Genomic DNA, 15,149 nt, shown 5'->3' on the forward strand with positions numbered 1-15,149 from the left:
ATTACCGCCTGCTTGAACAGTTAAAGGTGTTTTAGGTAAAGGTGTTGTATTAAGTAAAGGTGTTTTGATCCGGTCCTTGTCGACGGTCAGGTTTAACAAATTCAAGTTTAGTTGCAAGTATTGGGGGGACTGTTGAGCACACTTTGACCTTTTCTAAAGAAATAGCAAAAGGTCACAATAATATGCATAAGTATAATAATAATAATAATATGATATTTATATGAATAGGAATGAGGTGTAGAGTGAAAAATTCTGGCGCAGATTGACCTTTGGTAAGGAATAGGCATAAAGTCAGAAAGTCTGGCACAGGTTGACCCTTGGTGTGTGGGATAAAATTAGAATAAGGCACGGGGGTTAAAATTTTCGGCACGATTTGACCTTGCTTATGATAAAAAATAGTGGATGAGTCATATCGTGCGTGATGGTATACTGACTGGCCCAGCAGGCGATCCAAAAGTAATTAGGAAGTAGGAAGTGATAATCCCTACACAAAGGACCGCACGCGGCACCCAGTAATCGAAGGGATACTCCCCGGACAATGGACCGCGCGGACCGCCATGCTGAAATCGAGATAATCCCAAGAAAACCGAACGTAACAGGAGTTCGATTAAAAGAACTGCGGTGGACTGCATAGTGGTGGCCTATGTAGCGATGGTCATTTTACGAACAGCAACGACCAGCGACGGGCGTTGAATTTCGTCAGCAATGGATTTCTACCAGGATATACAAAACTGTGAAACGTACGAAGCACTCAACTTGCTTCTCGAGACCGTTGTGCTCAGCGAAGATGAGAGGGCGTACGCCTTTCATGGACTGTGCGAACTGGCTCTGAATCAAGAGGACGGTAACTGTCCGTCGGATGAAGAGGATTGAATGGACCCGGCTGAAGACGGCACACCGCACCAGCGACGGTAAGGTAATAGCGAACACCACGTCGACGATTCGTGGGCAGAGTTTGAGGAAGATGTTCCAGAGGACGAGAGGGCGGAAGAACTACCGGAGCCTTCTCCGAGGACGAGGAGAAACAGCCGCCCAAGGAAGAGGATTCACGTGGAAAGGCCGCAAGATTTTCACGATATCGTAGACATTAATGAGAAATTTGTAAAAAAGTATCAGGCCACGACATATGATTGCAGAGTACAATTCAGGAACGTGGATCATTTATCATTACAAGAGTTTTTACCACGCCTGGGTTCTATTTTCGAGAGCATTTTGGAGAGGTTAACGGATGGTCTCCCCGCTGAAGACAGAGTAAGGTTGGTGTTTCAATTGACTTACTTGAATTTTCCCATTGCTTTGCCATTTTTACGAGTCGACGAATTAACGTTCGAAAGGTTTCTGGCTCTAATCGAACAAGTGTTGCAGTCCTACCAACACATTTGATTGGACGATAGGGCAGATATTCATTTCGTGCACATGCGGATGCAAAAAGGGGGAAAGACCCAAACTCATGGCGTGGTGAAAATTCAAGATATGTTATGCAATAAGAGCTTGATCATTCAGATTACAGATAATAAAATGGAACTGAGTTGCACCAGGGCAATCATGACGGGGATAGTTATTATAGAAAACCACCTTCAGTTAAGAAACATAAGGCAAAGTCGTAAAGACCAAGAATACCTGGCCAGAGATTTGCTCGCTAAAGCGGGCGTGAAGGAAGAGCTGTGTGGCATTGAGGAAATTCGGAAATTTCAGGATGTCTTACCGAATACAGCCTTGTGGTGTTATCGTTCGATCATTTTAACGCCGCCATTTTCAAAGGGCCTGTCCGTCGACATACCATTTACCTGTACTTTCACGACAATCATTATGATCTGATCACATCCATGAAGGCATTTTTAAACAGGGGTTACTTTTGCGACAAGTGTCAAGTAGGGTATAATGCGAAAGAAAAATACACGAGATGCGTCGATGATTGTAAACTATGTATGTCTCCAGGCTGCCTGGAGGGTGAAATAGACACTTGGGTGCACTGTTCCGAATGCAATCGCAACTTCAAAGACCACCGATGTCTCGATAATCACAAGGGTAAACGAATCAAGGACAAAACGGTCTGTCAAACGTATTATAGGTGTAAGCGCTGCGATGTGTTCGTGAATATCAATATTAAATGGCAAGCGCGGAGAACACGACTGAGCACAAAGGTATTGCGCCGTCTGTAGGGAAATGGGATCGATCGATCACGAGTGTTTCATTGAACCGGTTGAAAGTAAGGGGGTCAGTGATGGCAACAGCGGGTATGGTGAAGGAAACGAGAGTGAGGGGGAGGAGTGCGATGGTGGAAGGCAAGGCAAAAATTCAAGAAAAAACAAGCCGTGGCTAAATACGTATTCTTTGATTTTGAGTGTACTCAGGATAACGGTGTACACGTGCCAAATCTATGTGTTGCTCGCGGGGTCTGCGTGCTTTGCGCCGAAAGGTCGGACGCCGATCCGATGTATAAGTCGTGCGAGCACTGTTCCCTTTTGCGCGAAAAGATATTCAAAGGGAGAAATGTAAGGAAGAGTTATACGATTGGTTGTTCGGTTCCAAAGATACGCTAACTTCAATCGCCTTGGCGCACAATCTGAAGGAGTACGAAGGGTGTTTTTTGCTCAGTTACTTGTACGATAATACCATCATACCCGAGATCACATACACGGGGTGTAAAATACAAGCCATCATGTTACCGTAGTTTAAACGCAAAGTGATCAATTCCATGAATTTTCTGCCCATGGGTTGGCCAAGTTGCCCAAAGCCTTCGGGTCCGAAGGAATTGCACAAAGGATTTTTCCCTCACTTCTGGAATACGAAACAAAACCAAGATTACGCGGGCCCCTACCCCGATGCTAAGTACAACGACCGGAAGGTATGAGCTCGGATAAGAGACAGGAATTCTATAGTTGGTACGAGAAACAAAAGGGGAAACAGTTCGTACTGCAAGACGAATTATTGTAGTATTGTATCAGCGACGTCGATATCTTGAGTCGTTGTCTGCAGTTTCGCACGTTGTTCAAGAGGGTCACTTTCACGGGGGAGGGCGATCCCGTTGTGGATCCCTCCAAGAGTTGCATCACCATCGCTTCCGCCTTTAATTTAGTGTACAGGAGGAATTTTCTGCGCGCAGATAGCATAGCCATCATACAACAATAAAGAAAATCAATCCAAAGTCGCGCTGCAGTGGTTACAATACGTGCACTTGACCTCGGATACTTATATTCAGCACGCGAGAAACAAAGGTGAAAAACAGATTGGAAATTACAAGGTGGACAGATATGACGCTAAAAATCAGATTATCTATTCCTTCAACGGCTGTTACTTTCACGGGTGCGTCAAGTGTTATCCCAATAGAAAGATGGTCAACAACACGCCCATGACCCCCATGGCTGAATTGTACATGCACACTCAGGAGAGGAAATCATTTCTCCGAACCACCTGTAAACAGTTTGTCGAAATGTGGGAATGCGAATGGAAGGCCATGTTCAACACCTTACCCAAAGACATGAAACGCGCTCTGCAAGACGAAGCCATCACAGGACCCCGCGCCACGCTGAATCCTAGGGACGCGTTCTACGGGGGGCGAACCAACGCCACCCGGTTATTTTATCAAACCTCCGGGGACAAAAAGATTCACTACGTGGACTTTTGTTCCCTGTACCCCTACGAACAAGTACTGCCCCTACCCGCTCTATCACCCCGAGATTGTAACGGAGAACTTTAAAGACGTGCCGACTATTACGGTCTCATCAAATGTAGCGTCCTACCTCCACCGACCCTGTATCATCCCTACTGCCTTATCGATCGGGTGGGAAGTTGACATTTCCACTCTGCCGCACATGCGTAGACACTCAACAACAGACCCCTTGCCAACACACAGACGATGAAAGAGCGCTGCACGGTATGTGGGTTTCCATTGAACTGGAAAAGGCCATCAAATTGGGTTACAAGGTGGTAAAGATGGAGGTAGTGTGGCATTTTTCACACAGCGAACAATACAATACGGATACCAACACCGGCAGGTTTTTTACCGAGTACATCAATACGTTCTTGAAACTAAAATTCGAAGCGTCGGGGTGGCCGGGTTCGGTCAAAACCGAGAGCGATAAGGCGGAATACATCGATCTGTATTTCCAGCGGGAAGGGATTCGGTTGGATGCTTCCAAAATAGAAAAAACCCTGGGCTTAGGGCACTGGCTAAGCTCATGCTCGATTCGTTCTGGGGAAAGTTCGGTCAGAGACTAAAAATGCCTCAAGTTGCGATTGTGAGCGATCCCTGTAAGTTGTACGAATTCCTCCTCGCCGATCACCTCGTGGTCCACGATATTAATTTTATCAATCACGAAATGGCGGAAGTGCGCTATGAATCCCAAGAAGAGTTTATCGATCCTAATTCCAGAACAAACGTGGTCATTGCCGCCTTCACCACGGCGCACGCTCGTCTTAAACTGTACGGCGTGCTCGAACAATTGCAGGATTTGGTCTTGTACTACGATACCGACAGCGTCATATATGTGGATAGGCCGGGGCAGTACAAACTTCCTTTAGGCGATTTTCTGGGTGATCTCACCAACGAAATCAGTCCCCATGACGGGCGGACCCAAGAATTGCGCGTATCGATTGGACACGGGTAAGACGTGCTGTAAGGTCAGGGGATTCACCTTAAACTTCAGAAATGCGCAGCGGATCAATTTTGATTCCGTGGTTGACATGGTCAAAGAGGTCAGTCCTGAAAAGATCGTCATAGCGGATCCTCACAAGATCGTCCGAAATGGCAAGGAAAGGAAAATCTTGACCAAGTCCGCTACCAAAGACTATCGCGTGGTGTACAGCAAGAGGGTCATAAGGGATGATTACAATACCGTACTGTACGGATACAAGTCTTCATAAAAAGAACGGCTCGACTGTCCCGTCACATTTGATCCAAAACCACCATGGCGAACACACAGTTCTGTAAATGCTCTCCCCTGTTAATTCGATATGTATTGTTAATTATACTTCTCGTGTTACTGGTTATTTTATCGTCTATATTTGGCATTGAATTGTCGAGTATCTTGGAAAGCGATCTGTTTCATTCCGTCATTTCGAATGTACCCGTATTTGACGCGGTAAAGAATGTCAGTGACGTTGTATAAGGGAATTCCGTGACGTCATTAGGTTGTAACGTTTTAGGGTATGACGTCATCGTGCTTTAGCTATAAAATGCGGCGCGCTTAACCGCGTAATCATTTTCCCCATGGGCACGAAACTACAACATCCCGCCATGTTTTGCGTAGCGGGACCAACAGGCTGCAGCAAGACTCAGTGGGTCAGTAAATTAATTAGAAATCATCATCATGTATTTGTGGAGCCTCTTGAGAGAATTTTGTGGTGTTATGGTCAGTATCAGCCGGCTTACGAGGAACTGTCTCGCGATCTACCTGATGTTCAGTTTGTGGAGGGGTTGCCGGAGGATTGGTCAGAGCACATCGACCCGAAGCACCGAAATCTTATGGTGTTGGACGATTTGATGCAGGACTGCGGTAAAGATCCTCACATTGCTAAACTGTTTACCCAGGGATCCCACCACCGCAACCTGTCTGTGATTTACATCGTGCAGAACTTGTTCCACCAGTCGAAAGAGAGCAGGACCATCAGTCTGAATTGTCACTACATCGTCCTGTTCAAAAATCCCAGAGACCGATCTCAGATTGTTCATTTGGCTAAGCAGATGTATCCGGGGTAGACAAAGTTTATGGTCGAAGCCTACGCCGATGCCACCAGCCAGCCCTATTCCTACCTGTTATTCGCTAATTCGAAACTCAACCTCGAATAAATAATTTTCTATCGCGCCACCTCGCCTACTCTGCCCCCCCAACCTGTAAGAGAAAGAACATGTGGTATGCAACAACTTGGGTAACATCGTTCTTCGGCGACGAGTTACGGGCGAACAGCTCCAGCTACAGGTCTGCCTTATCAAGTGACAAAGAACGGGGAAGTCATTCACAAACTTCGACTCCAACAAGTTTCCTGCCAATTAAATTCTTTAATTATTCACAGAGAACTATCAAATAAAGTGTTGTTGTACACACGGTAGCAATGTTCTCAGGGTCTTCATGTTTTCAAGAGACTAACGGCCACGTTGACAAATCGGAATCCGTAAGAATAGGCCTACAATGGAAATACTTATAAACCGAGATTAAGTGTAACAGTAAGTCCATCCTTCAGGGACTCTTTTACATAGCCGTCCTTAGACTGGTCGGTTTTCCATCGACCGTGCTTCTTGAACAGCCTGTCGGGGACTCCCATAGAAGCGGCTGCCGTGGCTCCTCCTGAGCGTAAACTATGAAGACCGAACCTTGCCGGGTCTTCGCCGACTTCTTGCAACGCATCTCGAAACATCTCTCTACATCTAGTATAAGAAATATGACCACTTCGCAATTTGTAAGTCTGGGTAGATGTGGAAAACACAACAGGTCGAAAAAGGAATTGCTCCGAAAATTCATGGATCTTGGCTAACTCGATGTACTTCAACACCATCGAAACCGGACATGTAACTGTCCCAGTCTTCGCAATGTAAACCCAGGAACCATCTTTATACTGATCAGTCTTGCTCTTAAGAATAAATATTCGGACAAAGGAAGAGTGGATATCCAAGTCGCATTCCCTGATATTAGAGAGTTCGTCGTTCCTAAGAAAACCGGCGAAAGAAATTAAACACATGGTACAGAGGCAAACATGCATTAGATTATCTGATGATCCGCACTTGACAACAATTTTGTTCAACATGTCCACTGTGACGGGCTCCTTCCTGGATACGGGCTTGGCCGTGATACGCTTAAAACCTTCCAAAGTTAACTTAAGGAATTTAGAGTCGCAGGGATTCCTTGTTACTTTGGGGTTACAATCATGATACCACTTAATGCTGTAAAATATTCCTTGTATTCTAGAAAACGGTACATTACGTTTAAATAAGTCGACAAAAAACCTTGCGATATCTTCTGCGTTAGCTGGAAGAGCCTTAATGCCGTGTGCGTCACACCAAGACTGCCAATCATGGAAACAGCTTTTGTACTTTTGTGTCGTGCTGACTGCTCTTGAGGCCGTTAACACATCCTGTAACACCTTCGCATGGTCGTCACCTCTGAAAGAAAAAAGGAGTCGCAAGAAAACGTACACTGAATAAACCGAAGGTTTTCATTCAGGAAATGAACCCCGCCAAGCGGCTATCATGGATTCTGATGTATTGGGTGCACTATGGGGTCAACCGACCCAACGAGAGCCACCAAGCGGATTTATTACTCTCGTAAGCCAAGCGGCAAAATACAAACCAAGTGGTACGACCGAGCGACCAGTGGCGAGCGATTCGTTTAACCTTGCAACCTAAGACAAAGCACTGGACTAACCATTCTGGAGGTGCCGAAGACAGAGTTGGCATTTTTCCCCTGTACGAAAATGTTGGTTGGATCGCTAAATCTAATGCCCTCAATAATCAGGCCATGAAAAGGGCTGTCGCTCGAAGATATGTATGGCCAAAACACGGCTGAAGGCCATGCAGGGACTACCAAGGTAGCCTTGGCTTTGCATACGTTTAGGTGTTGGAGGGCCTTGCAAACTAAATCTATAGGCGGCACAAGCCAGTTATTGGCTTTGCTCCAGTCTGTGGTGAAAGCGTCAACATGACTGGCATTCGGAATCCAGTGCTTGGAATTAAAGTTTGACAGTTTGGCATTGTACTCATTTGCGAATCTGTCTACAGTATGCGGGCCCCACATTCTGTCCATAAAACTGAAAAACACTTGCGACACGCCCCAATCGTCGAGGTCAACCTGTCTACTGAGATAATCTGCGTCGGTATTATTCCGACGAGGGATCCACTCGACTTTCAAGTCTATGTTGTTGAGTCTACAGGAATAGAACATATCCATACTCAGCTCTTGTAGCTCAGGTACCATGCTCCCTTTGTGCACTATGGCCACCACTCCTGTATTGTCCGTACGCAAATGCACGGCTTTGCCCCTTAAAGCTGGAGCAAACGCTCGTATAGCAAGGGATGCCCCTTTTAGCTCACGCCATGTGGAACTTTTACCTCTCTCTGCAACTGACCAGTTTTGTTGGAATTCCATCTTCTGGGAATCCATAGTCCACGCGCCACAGCCTGACTGGCTTGCATCTGTATAGACCAAAACCTGGGGGAGAGAATATTCAGACAATACACGCTTGTTAAGTATCGGCAACTCGGATTTCCAAAAAAATAACTCTTCAATCGCTTTACTGCCTGGAGGGAGAGAGAATTCATAATCCCAGTGTTTCCTATTAACAATCTCCATGTGTAAATACCGTGACTTGAGCTGTGATATGTTCCCAATTACACAGGAAAAAGACATTATCTTCCCTGCCACAGACGCTAATTTTCTGGCAGTCACACGTGGGAGGCCGTCAATTGCCGCTTGAAGCGAAGCCAAAGTGTCCTTTACTCTTTTGTCTGTGGCTTGGATGGAACCATCTTGAGCGTTCCAGATCAACCCCAACCAGGTCAGTTTCTGCGTAGGGGACCATATAGATTTTTCCCTGTTGGGGACGAGCCCCGCAGAAATCAAGTCAGCCTTGACCATGGCGGAAGCAGCGGCACAATCAGCAAGCGTAGCCGCTCTCCCCATCCATCATCCAGATAAACCACTACATACATACCTCTGCGTCTCCAGTGGGCCACCAAGGGTCGAATTACTTTAGTAAAAATGTAGGGAGCAGTAGTTAAACCAAAAGGCAAAACGTTGAAGGCAAAGTATCTAGTGGTTCCGTGCAGGTACTGTACATGCTCGCTAAATATTTCAATATGATGATAGCCAGATTTTAAATCAAACGAAAACAAAAAATCTCCCATTCTAAAATAACCCAATGCTTCGTTCCAGTCTTCAAACTTAACCTTGTCTTTCCAGACAAATTGGTTCATGTATCGCAGATCTAAAATCAACCTTTTCTCGCCGGAACTTTGTACCGAAACGGTTAAGGGGTTCATGACCTGTGGCGGGGAATTGAACTCCGAAATAAGGTTCTTCATCAGAAGTTCCTCTATGGCCTCCAATACAAACTCAGAATGACTGATTGCAGAACGATTGTTCTTAAAATACTTTGAAGGGGGTGTGTCTATGAAAGGAATCTTGTACCCCGTACGGATTACGTCCAGCACCTCTGGATAAGCGTCAATTTCCTCCCAAAAAGTAATACACGAGTGCATACGTCCTCTTAACTCTGGTTCCGCAACACCCTGTTCGTAATCATAATAGTTGTCTAAATAGAACTCATCGTACCGAGGATCCGTCCTCCGCTCCAAGTACCCTGTGTCTTCTGCTGTCGTTGGTCTACCGGGAACTGACGTCTTTGGTGCCACTGGATTGGATGCCAGCGCAGTCTTTCCTCCAATGGCCCGTTTTTCCGCATCTGAAGCAGATGTCGGAGGATCTTGCTGCTGACACAAAGCTGGCACCGTACGGGGGACGAGTCGTCGATCTATACTGGCCACTATAGTTGCGAAAAAGACTATCTGGATTAGCCGGTGATGCTGAAGCCAGGCGCTTTTTCTCTTGGGCCGACTTCGGGTTAGATGAGGCCGTGGCTCTCTTGCGTTTGGCCAAGGCCCGAGATTGAGCCGAGCGGATTCGCTTTTCATCTTCTGAGTCATCTGCCAACTCATCACTGACGTATTCGTCGACGGCAGCCCAACCTGGAGAACGAAACCGCAATTGAACATCAATGACCAGAAATGATAAACTGATTACTAAAATGGCGCGAACAGGACCCTGAATGGAAAGTGTGGAAATCGCCCCTGTTTGGCCTACTCTGGTCGAAACAATCAGCAGTGTTAAGACCGCCCGCAAAAAAAAGGACAAAATAGAAGGGACATGTATTTTGGCGTGTTCCGCCTCTCTCTGCGTACTGCTCATGAAGGTGTAGAACTGAAAATTATGTAAATGTGCGCATGTTAGGGCAAAGCTGAACATGACAAACATACCAACGGACAGACGAAAGGCCAACCCACCTGCCTCTGACTTGTCTGCAAGACGGATGAGTTTGTACCTCTTACGCAATTCTGCAACTGCGTCTGTAAGGGATTCCTGAGCGGCAGCTGAGGAATTCTCCTGAAACAATTTTTTAGCGGCTTCGATGCTTTGAGCTATTTTCTCGTTGAACTCGAATTGCGTACGGTTACCTTTGAAACGAAATTGTAACTCACTCGCTCGTTTCAGGGACTGAACTTGCTGCAGCGCCTTTTCGCTTTCGAGCTTACGTTCGGCTATAACTTTGTCGAAGTGCGACTGGAAAGAACCGAGGGCCTCAGATACTCCTGCTTTCACTATAGCTGAGACGTCCCTGGCGGTCAAGGACAGGGGCTGTTGAGGACCTTGGGCACATTGTACATCAGTATCGGAAATCTGTGCGTCGCTGGCCTCAGATATCGTGCAGGACACGGAGAAACAGAGAAAAGCACGTCCGGCGTAGCTGTGCTGAAAACGATCAATGGCGACCACACCCTCTCCGTGTGCTTTCTACCTCGGCACTCTTACGTAATATGCTAATATCACGCGGGCTTTATTGCTTGCGATAGAAAATGGTAATTCATCGACCTGAAACCCCACTGCCCGGAAGAATACAGACTGCGGGCCAACATCTTTCCGGAAGAAACGGCATTCGCCTACGTACCTAAATAGGCCAGTTTTACGTCAACGGTCTCACTCGTCAACATGACGCAACGGCTGAAGGACAACGCTTACGTGCTGTGCATTCTCAGCGGAGCTTCGCCCAAGAAACGAAAGGACATTCTGAAGCATGCCGACAAGGAACTCGTCACCTGTTTGGGCGAATGTGCGCTGAACGTTTTAAAAGGGCGCGTGCCCCTCACGCCGACTCAGAAGAAAAAACTGTCGCGACACAAGACACATCTGCGTGCTCTGGCTGACAAGAAGTCTTCTCACGCCAAACGTAAACAGCTGCTGGTTCAAATGGGAGGATTTCTGGGACCCTTTACTGGCGCCCATCCTCGGTCGCTCGGCGGGTTACTGTTTTCCAAGTGATGAAACACGCCCGAAAAATCATGATCAGCGCCCCCAAGGACAGCGTGACCAGATCCATACAGAATGTGCTACTCTCGCATAACCCCTCGCAGAGTAAACTACAGAACCTGGAGCAGGACATGAAAGACATTTTGGCCCGAACGGCCCTTCCGACGACGCTAAACTGTCGCTGTACCAGCAAACGCTGCAACAGTATCTTCAATACAATCACGCCCGCAAATCCGCACCCATGTCTGTCATCATGTCTACACCGGCGGAAGGATCCAGCAGAGGGTCGGAGGACCAAGCGCCATCGGGCGGCACGACGGACGGAGACCCCGCAACGTTGACTGAGAAGGACGACCTAACACCGCAAATTCTCTCGAGTGTGCCTAAAACCTTACAGCTCAAAACCAACTGCTTATAAACAGCCTAAAGCACAATGACGTCATGACTTGGAACAAAAAGGGTAAACTGGTTTATGAAGGAAATGCTGTCAAGGGTTCCAATATTATCGATCTGGTGAATGACGCTTCGAAGAGTAAAAAGGGTTTCTCTCCTTACGGATATCAGTATTTTATGCGCGGATTGGCTACATCTAACGCGCCAAATCTAACGTCGTTAGAAAGTTACAAACAAATGGGACCGGAGGAAAAAGATTACTTCCCGATATTCCCACATCCCTTCCACCCATTCCCTCTCGAAGGTGCTTAGGGTTGTGTCCACTCCATTAAAAGCCAGGAAACAACTTCAGTGGGACACGTTGTAAGCGCTGTAGCGTATTTCATGTAGTACACATTTTTCCAAGGACGGGGGTCTTTAGTTTTAACTCGGTGAATGATTGTACACTTAAAAAAACTGACTTTGTCATTGAGCTGTGGTTTATTTACGATGAATGAATAAATGATGGAAGAGGACAATGAACAACGTTTGATTTGACTTTTTTCTTTATAGGAATGTAAGTACTAACATTGACTCGTTTAAACTAACTGACACTAATATACTACGAGGCGTTATTACGTACGAACTAACACTAAATTACTCGAGACATTTAAAAGTTTTCAAGTTTTGGATTTCATTTTTCCTCACACAAATTTGACGACAAATAAACTCTAAGTCTAAACAGGTACATCTGCATTGTATTTCTCTTCGATAAAATCCGGAACCACACATCATTGACGAGGCAGTCATCAGTAAAGACGGACACAATAGTTCTCATGGATATATCCCTACAACGGCGCAACAGGTAAAATAGGCAGTGCTGACCGCAAACCGTCGTGGTGGAAGATTGTAAACAGACTGTATTATACGCGTACTGCATACTATTCTCGCGTAAAAACGATTGAACCTGTTGCCCGTAAGTGTCCGGTGATAGTCCGTAAGAGTCGAAAAATTCTACCTTTCCGTCCTGACGTTGACGGTCGTTGTCAGGGCCTCGGCAAATTTCAACTACAGACGCATGTTACTACGCTTGACCAGGTTGAAATGAGACCCGCTCGACAAGTCCAGAGACACATCAAATGCAAAGAGGGAGTATTCCGACTCATAGTCTTCCCTGATCATCTGATTGCCCTTGACTCGAAAAAGGGTATTTATTTATATCGGATTACAAAGTCTGATGGGACATCATGTACGCTTCGTCTTTGCCGGAAAACTTGGGTTGAAAATGTCACCATGGCGTCTGTTCGTTATCCACGTACAGCCTCAGGTAATTTAGACCGTAATGTTTAAAGTTGCAGGGGTTTTTATGATAGTCGCCGTTGAAGGCCGCGTTATCCACCACGCCAATCACCATGCGCCGGGGGATCTGCCTCAGAAACAGATTTTCACGAGTAAAAGATTGATTTCCTTGCGGAATAAAAGACGTCTTTACCTCCACTCTGCGCAGCGGGTATTTGGCCGTAGCACTCTGTAGGGTTTTGGCGTGCGCTAGAGCCACGGTGGGACTAACGACCACCTTTCTCACGTACAAAGAAGCTTCCACAATCTTTACTTTGTTGTGAGTTTCCGGTAAAGCCGACATTAAACAGAAACTGTTTTGCTGCGATGAAACTTGAACTTCAGGTTGACGCCGTTAAGAAAAAATCTGTCCTGAAATAATATGTCTCCTTGAATCGGTCCCAACATATCGATAATACGGCTCTCCTTCGACAGTTTGTATCTCCGCTTTAATCCCTCGTAGAATTTTCTTCCGCGGTCGGATCGTCCAAGTCCATTTTCCCGCCGTATTTTTGTACAATAGGGCGGCTGTCAGCTGCGATGCCTTGGCCGGTGGTCCGTAAGTGAGCAGGGTTTCCAGCATGGTCTGGTACGGGTACGTGTTTGAGGAAGACGAAACGAGTTTGTCGTTGAGCGTGACATCCACGTCGGAGAATAGGGAGTGAAGCAGTAGATTTACGGGAGCGACGGGGACACCCTCGCCCAGGTCGGCGCCATTTTCATTGACCACTTTACTTTGACGTTAATCAGGGTGTGCGCCAAATCCAGGTAGTGCTCGGTGGAACCGGTAATGTTAAATTCTATAGAGTCCGAGTCCACGATATTGGTCAGTGGGTTGTACTGTAGCCATTGCCCTTTCAAAATGGAAGTCTGAGTGGGCGGGACGGAAAACAGATCCAGCTCAGACTTAGTGCATTCGCACGAATGTTTACTGATGAATGCCATAGTGGTGTACACCGTTGTTAATCGAAAATGTCGGGGGTCCTCTTCGGTCGCTTGCTCCGAGCCTTTCTGCCTGATGCGCCGGGTGCTTTCCTTTTTAAACCTTTCTCCTGGGAGGCGGATTTCTCGGAGAGTCACTGCATGACTTTTGACGTCATCTTTTTCCAGCCTGTTTCACCCGTTTCTTCGCGGCCGTTTTGACATTCTGTCCGTCGACGGTATCGGCGACGATTCCTGCCCCGGTCTTCAAGGCCTCCTTGCCTATCATTTTGGCACCTTGTTTGATCATCGGTAAAGCGGGTCTGAACAGTCCTCCTAAAGTATTGCCCAGTCCGTATCCCTTCTGAACGGGGGCACCTCTGAAATAATAATCCCCGTCTCTCGCCTGATTATTTTAATATTTTACGTAGTCCACCATGACGGCTCAAAACAAAGAGGGACGACTTTTGCGAAAATAAAACGTAATGGTGAGTTTCCCGCGTTGAAATGGCACTTTCTCTCCCGTGTCGGTCCTTATATCCACCTGAATCGTCTCAAAGTGTTTTCGTTTGACAAGCACGTAATGGGGTGCGCTGAAGGTGTGAGCGATGACATCGCCCTGAGTGACACCAGACTTTTGCACGGGGACGATTCTCATTAAGGGCGCGCTAACGTCCCCCACCAGTTGGTTTTCGGCAATGTCGCAGTACACGTACCTACCGTAGATTCCTCCATTAACATCCACGGGTAAAATGCCCTTCCAGGTTTTCGCTCACTTTCTTGTATTTTAACCCCAACATGCGATACAAATAATCGCCAAAATAAATGTACGCCCCCTCTCGGACTTCTATCTTTACTCTCCCCGAGTACCTGTCCAAGGTGATGACGATATTACGTTTAGCCGCGTCCGTCATTTCGCCATTGATGGCATCTATGATTTCCTGCACGGAAGTGTAAAAGCCGTGCGATATTCTGGCGTACGTTTGCACTCGGCCGCGTTCGCTGTACCTGAACAAATTGTTGCCCTCCGTTATATTGTACCACGTGGAAGGATGATGGATCTCGGTCAGGGCAATCTCCCAGTGTCCGGTCAGATTAATTGGCTTGACCAGGTGCGCGGTGTAACTGGACAGGGTATTGTTCGGGTACAATGACATGGATGAATTACTGGGCAGCGTGACGTAAAATTGCGTGGAAAACGAGGCCATGGTTGCGTCCCTACGACTGCAGGTCCGTCACTCAAGTGTTGAACGACGAAGGATACCCCAACCATTTAACGAAATACTCAGTCTTTCCCTTTCTCCTGCGCTACCGAATCACTTTCTCCACTCGGTATAGATCATCAGTTTTTCGCACCTTTTGCAAAACGAACCGCGAATAGCTTCACCGTTATAATCTTTTAATGCGTGCTTGTTTGCCACCCACTGTGTTTGGCTATTGTAAATATCTACTTGGACCAGGTAGAACTTTTCAAAGGTCAGCCGCCGTTTACTGACTCGAACC

General features: G+C 46.7%; 1 protein-coding gene across 1 annotated transcript; it reads right to left on the reverse strand.

The window, feature by feature from the left end:
• Positions 1 to 5,886: 5,886 nt before the first annotated feature.
• On the reverse strand, positions 5,887 to 14,854 carry LOC147796033 (uncharacterized). The gene is made up of 5 exons (XM_087129984.1): positions 14,504 to 14,854; positions 13,461 to 13,595; positions 9,267 to 10,502; positions 8,045 to 8,144; positions 5,887 to 7,099 (listed from the first exon to the last, which is right to left on the reverse strand). The coding sequence occupies exons 1-3, from the start codon at positions 14,852 to 14,854 to the stop codon at positions 9,318 to 9,320; spliced, it is 1,671 nt and encodes a 556-aa protein (XP_086986110.1). The 3' UTR covers positions 5,887 to 7,099; positions 8,045 to 8,144; positions 9,267 to 9,317.
• Positions 14,855 to 15,149: the final 295 nt, after the last annotated feature.

This window comes from Acanthaster planci, linkage group LG19, assembly GCF_054643075.1.
Source record: "Acanthaster planci isolate LZ-2023a linkage group LG19, COTS_SCS, whole genome shotgun sequence".
Classification (NCBI taxonomy): Eukaryota; Metazoa; Echinodermata; class Asteroidea; order Valvatida; family Acanthasteridae; genus Acanthaster; species Acanthaster planci.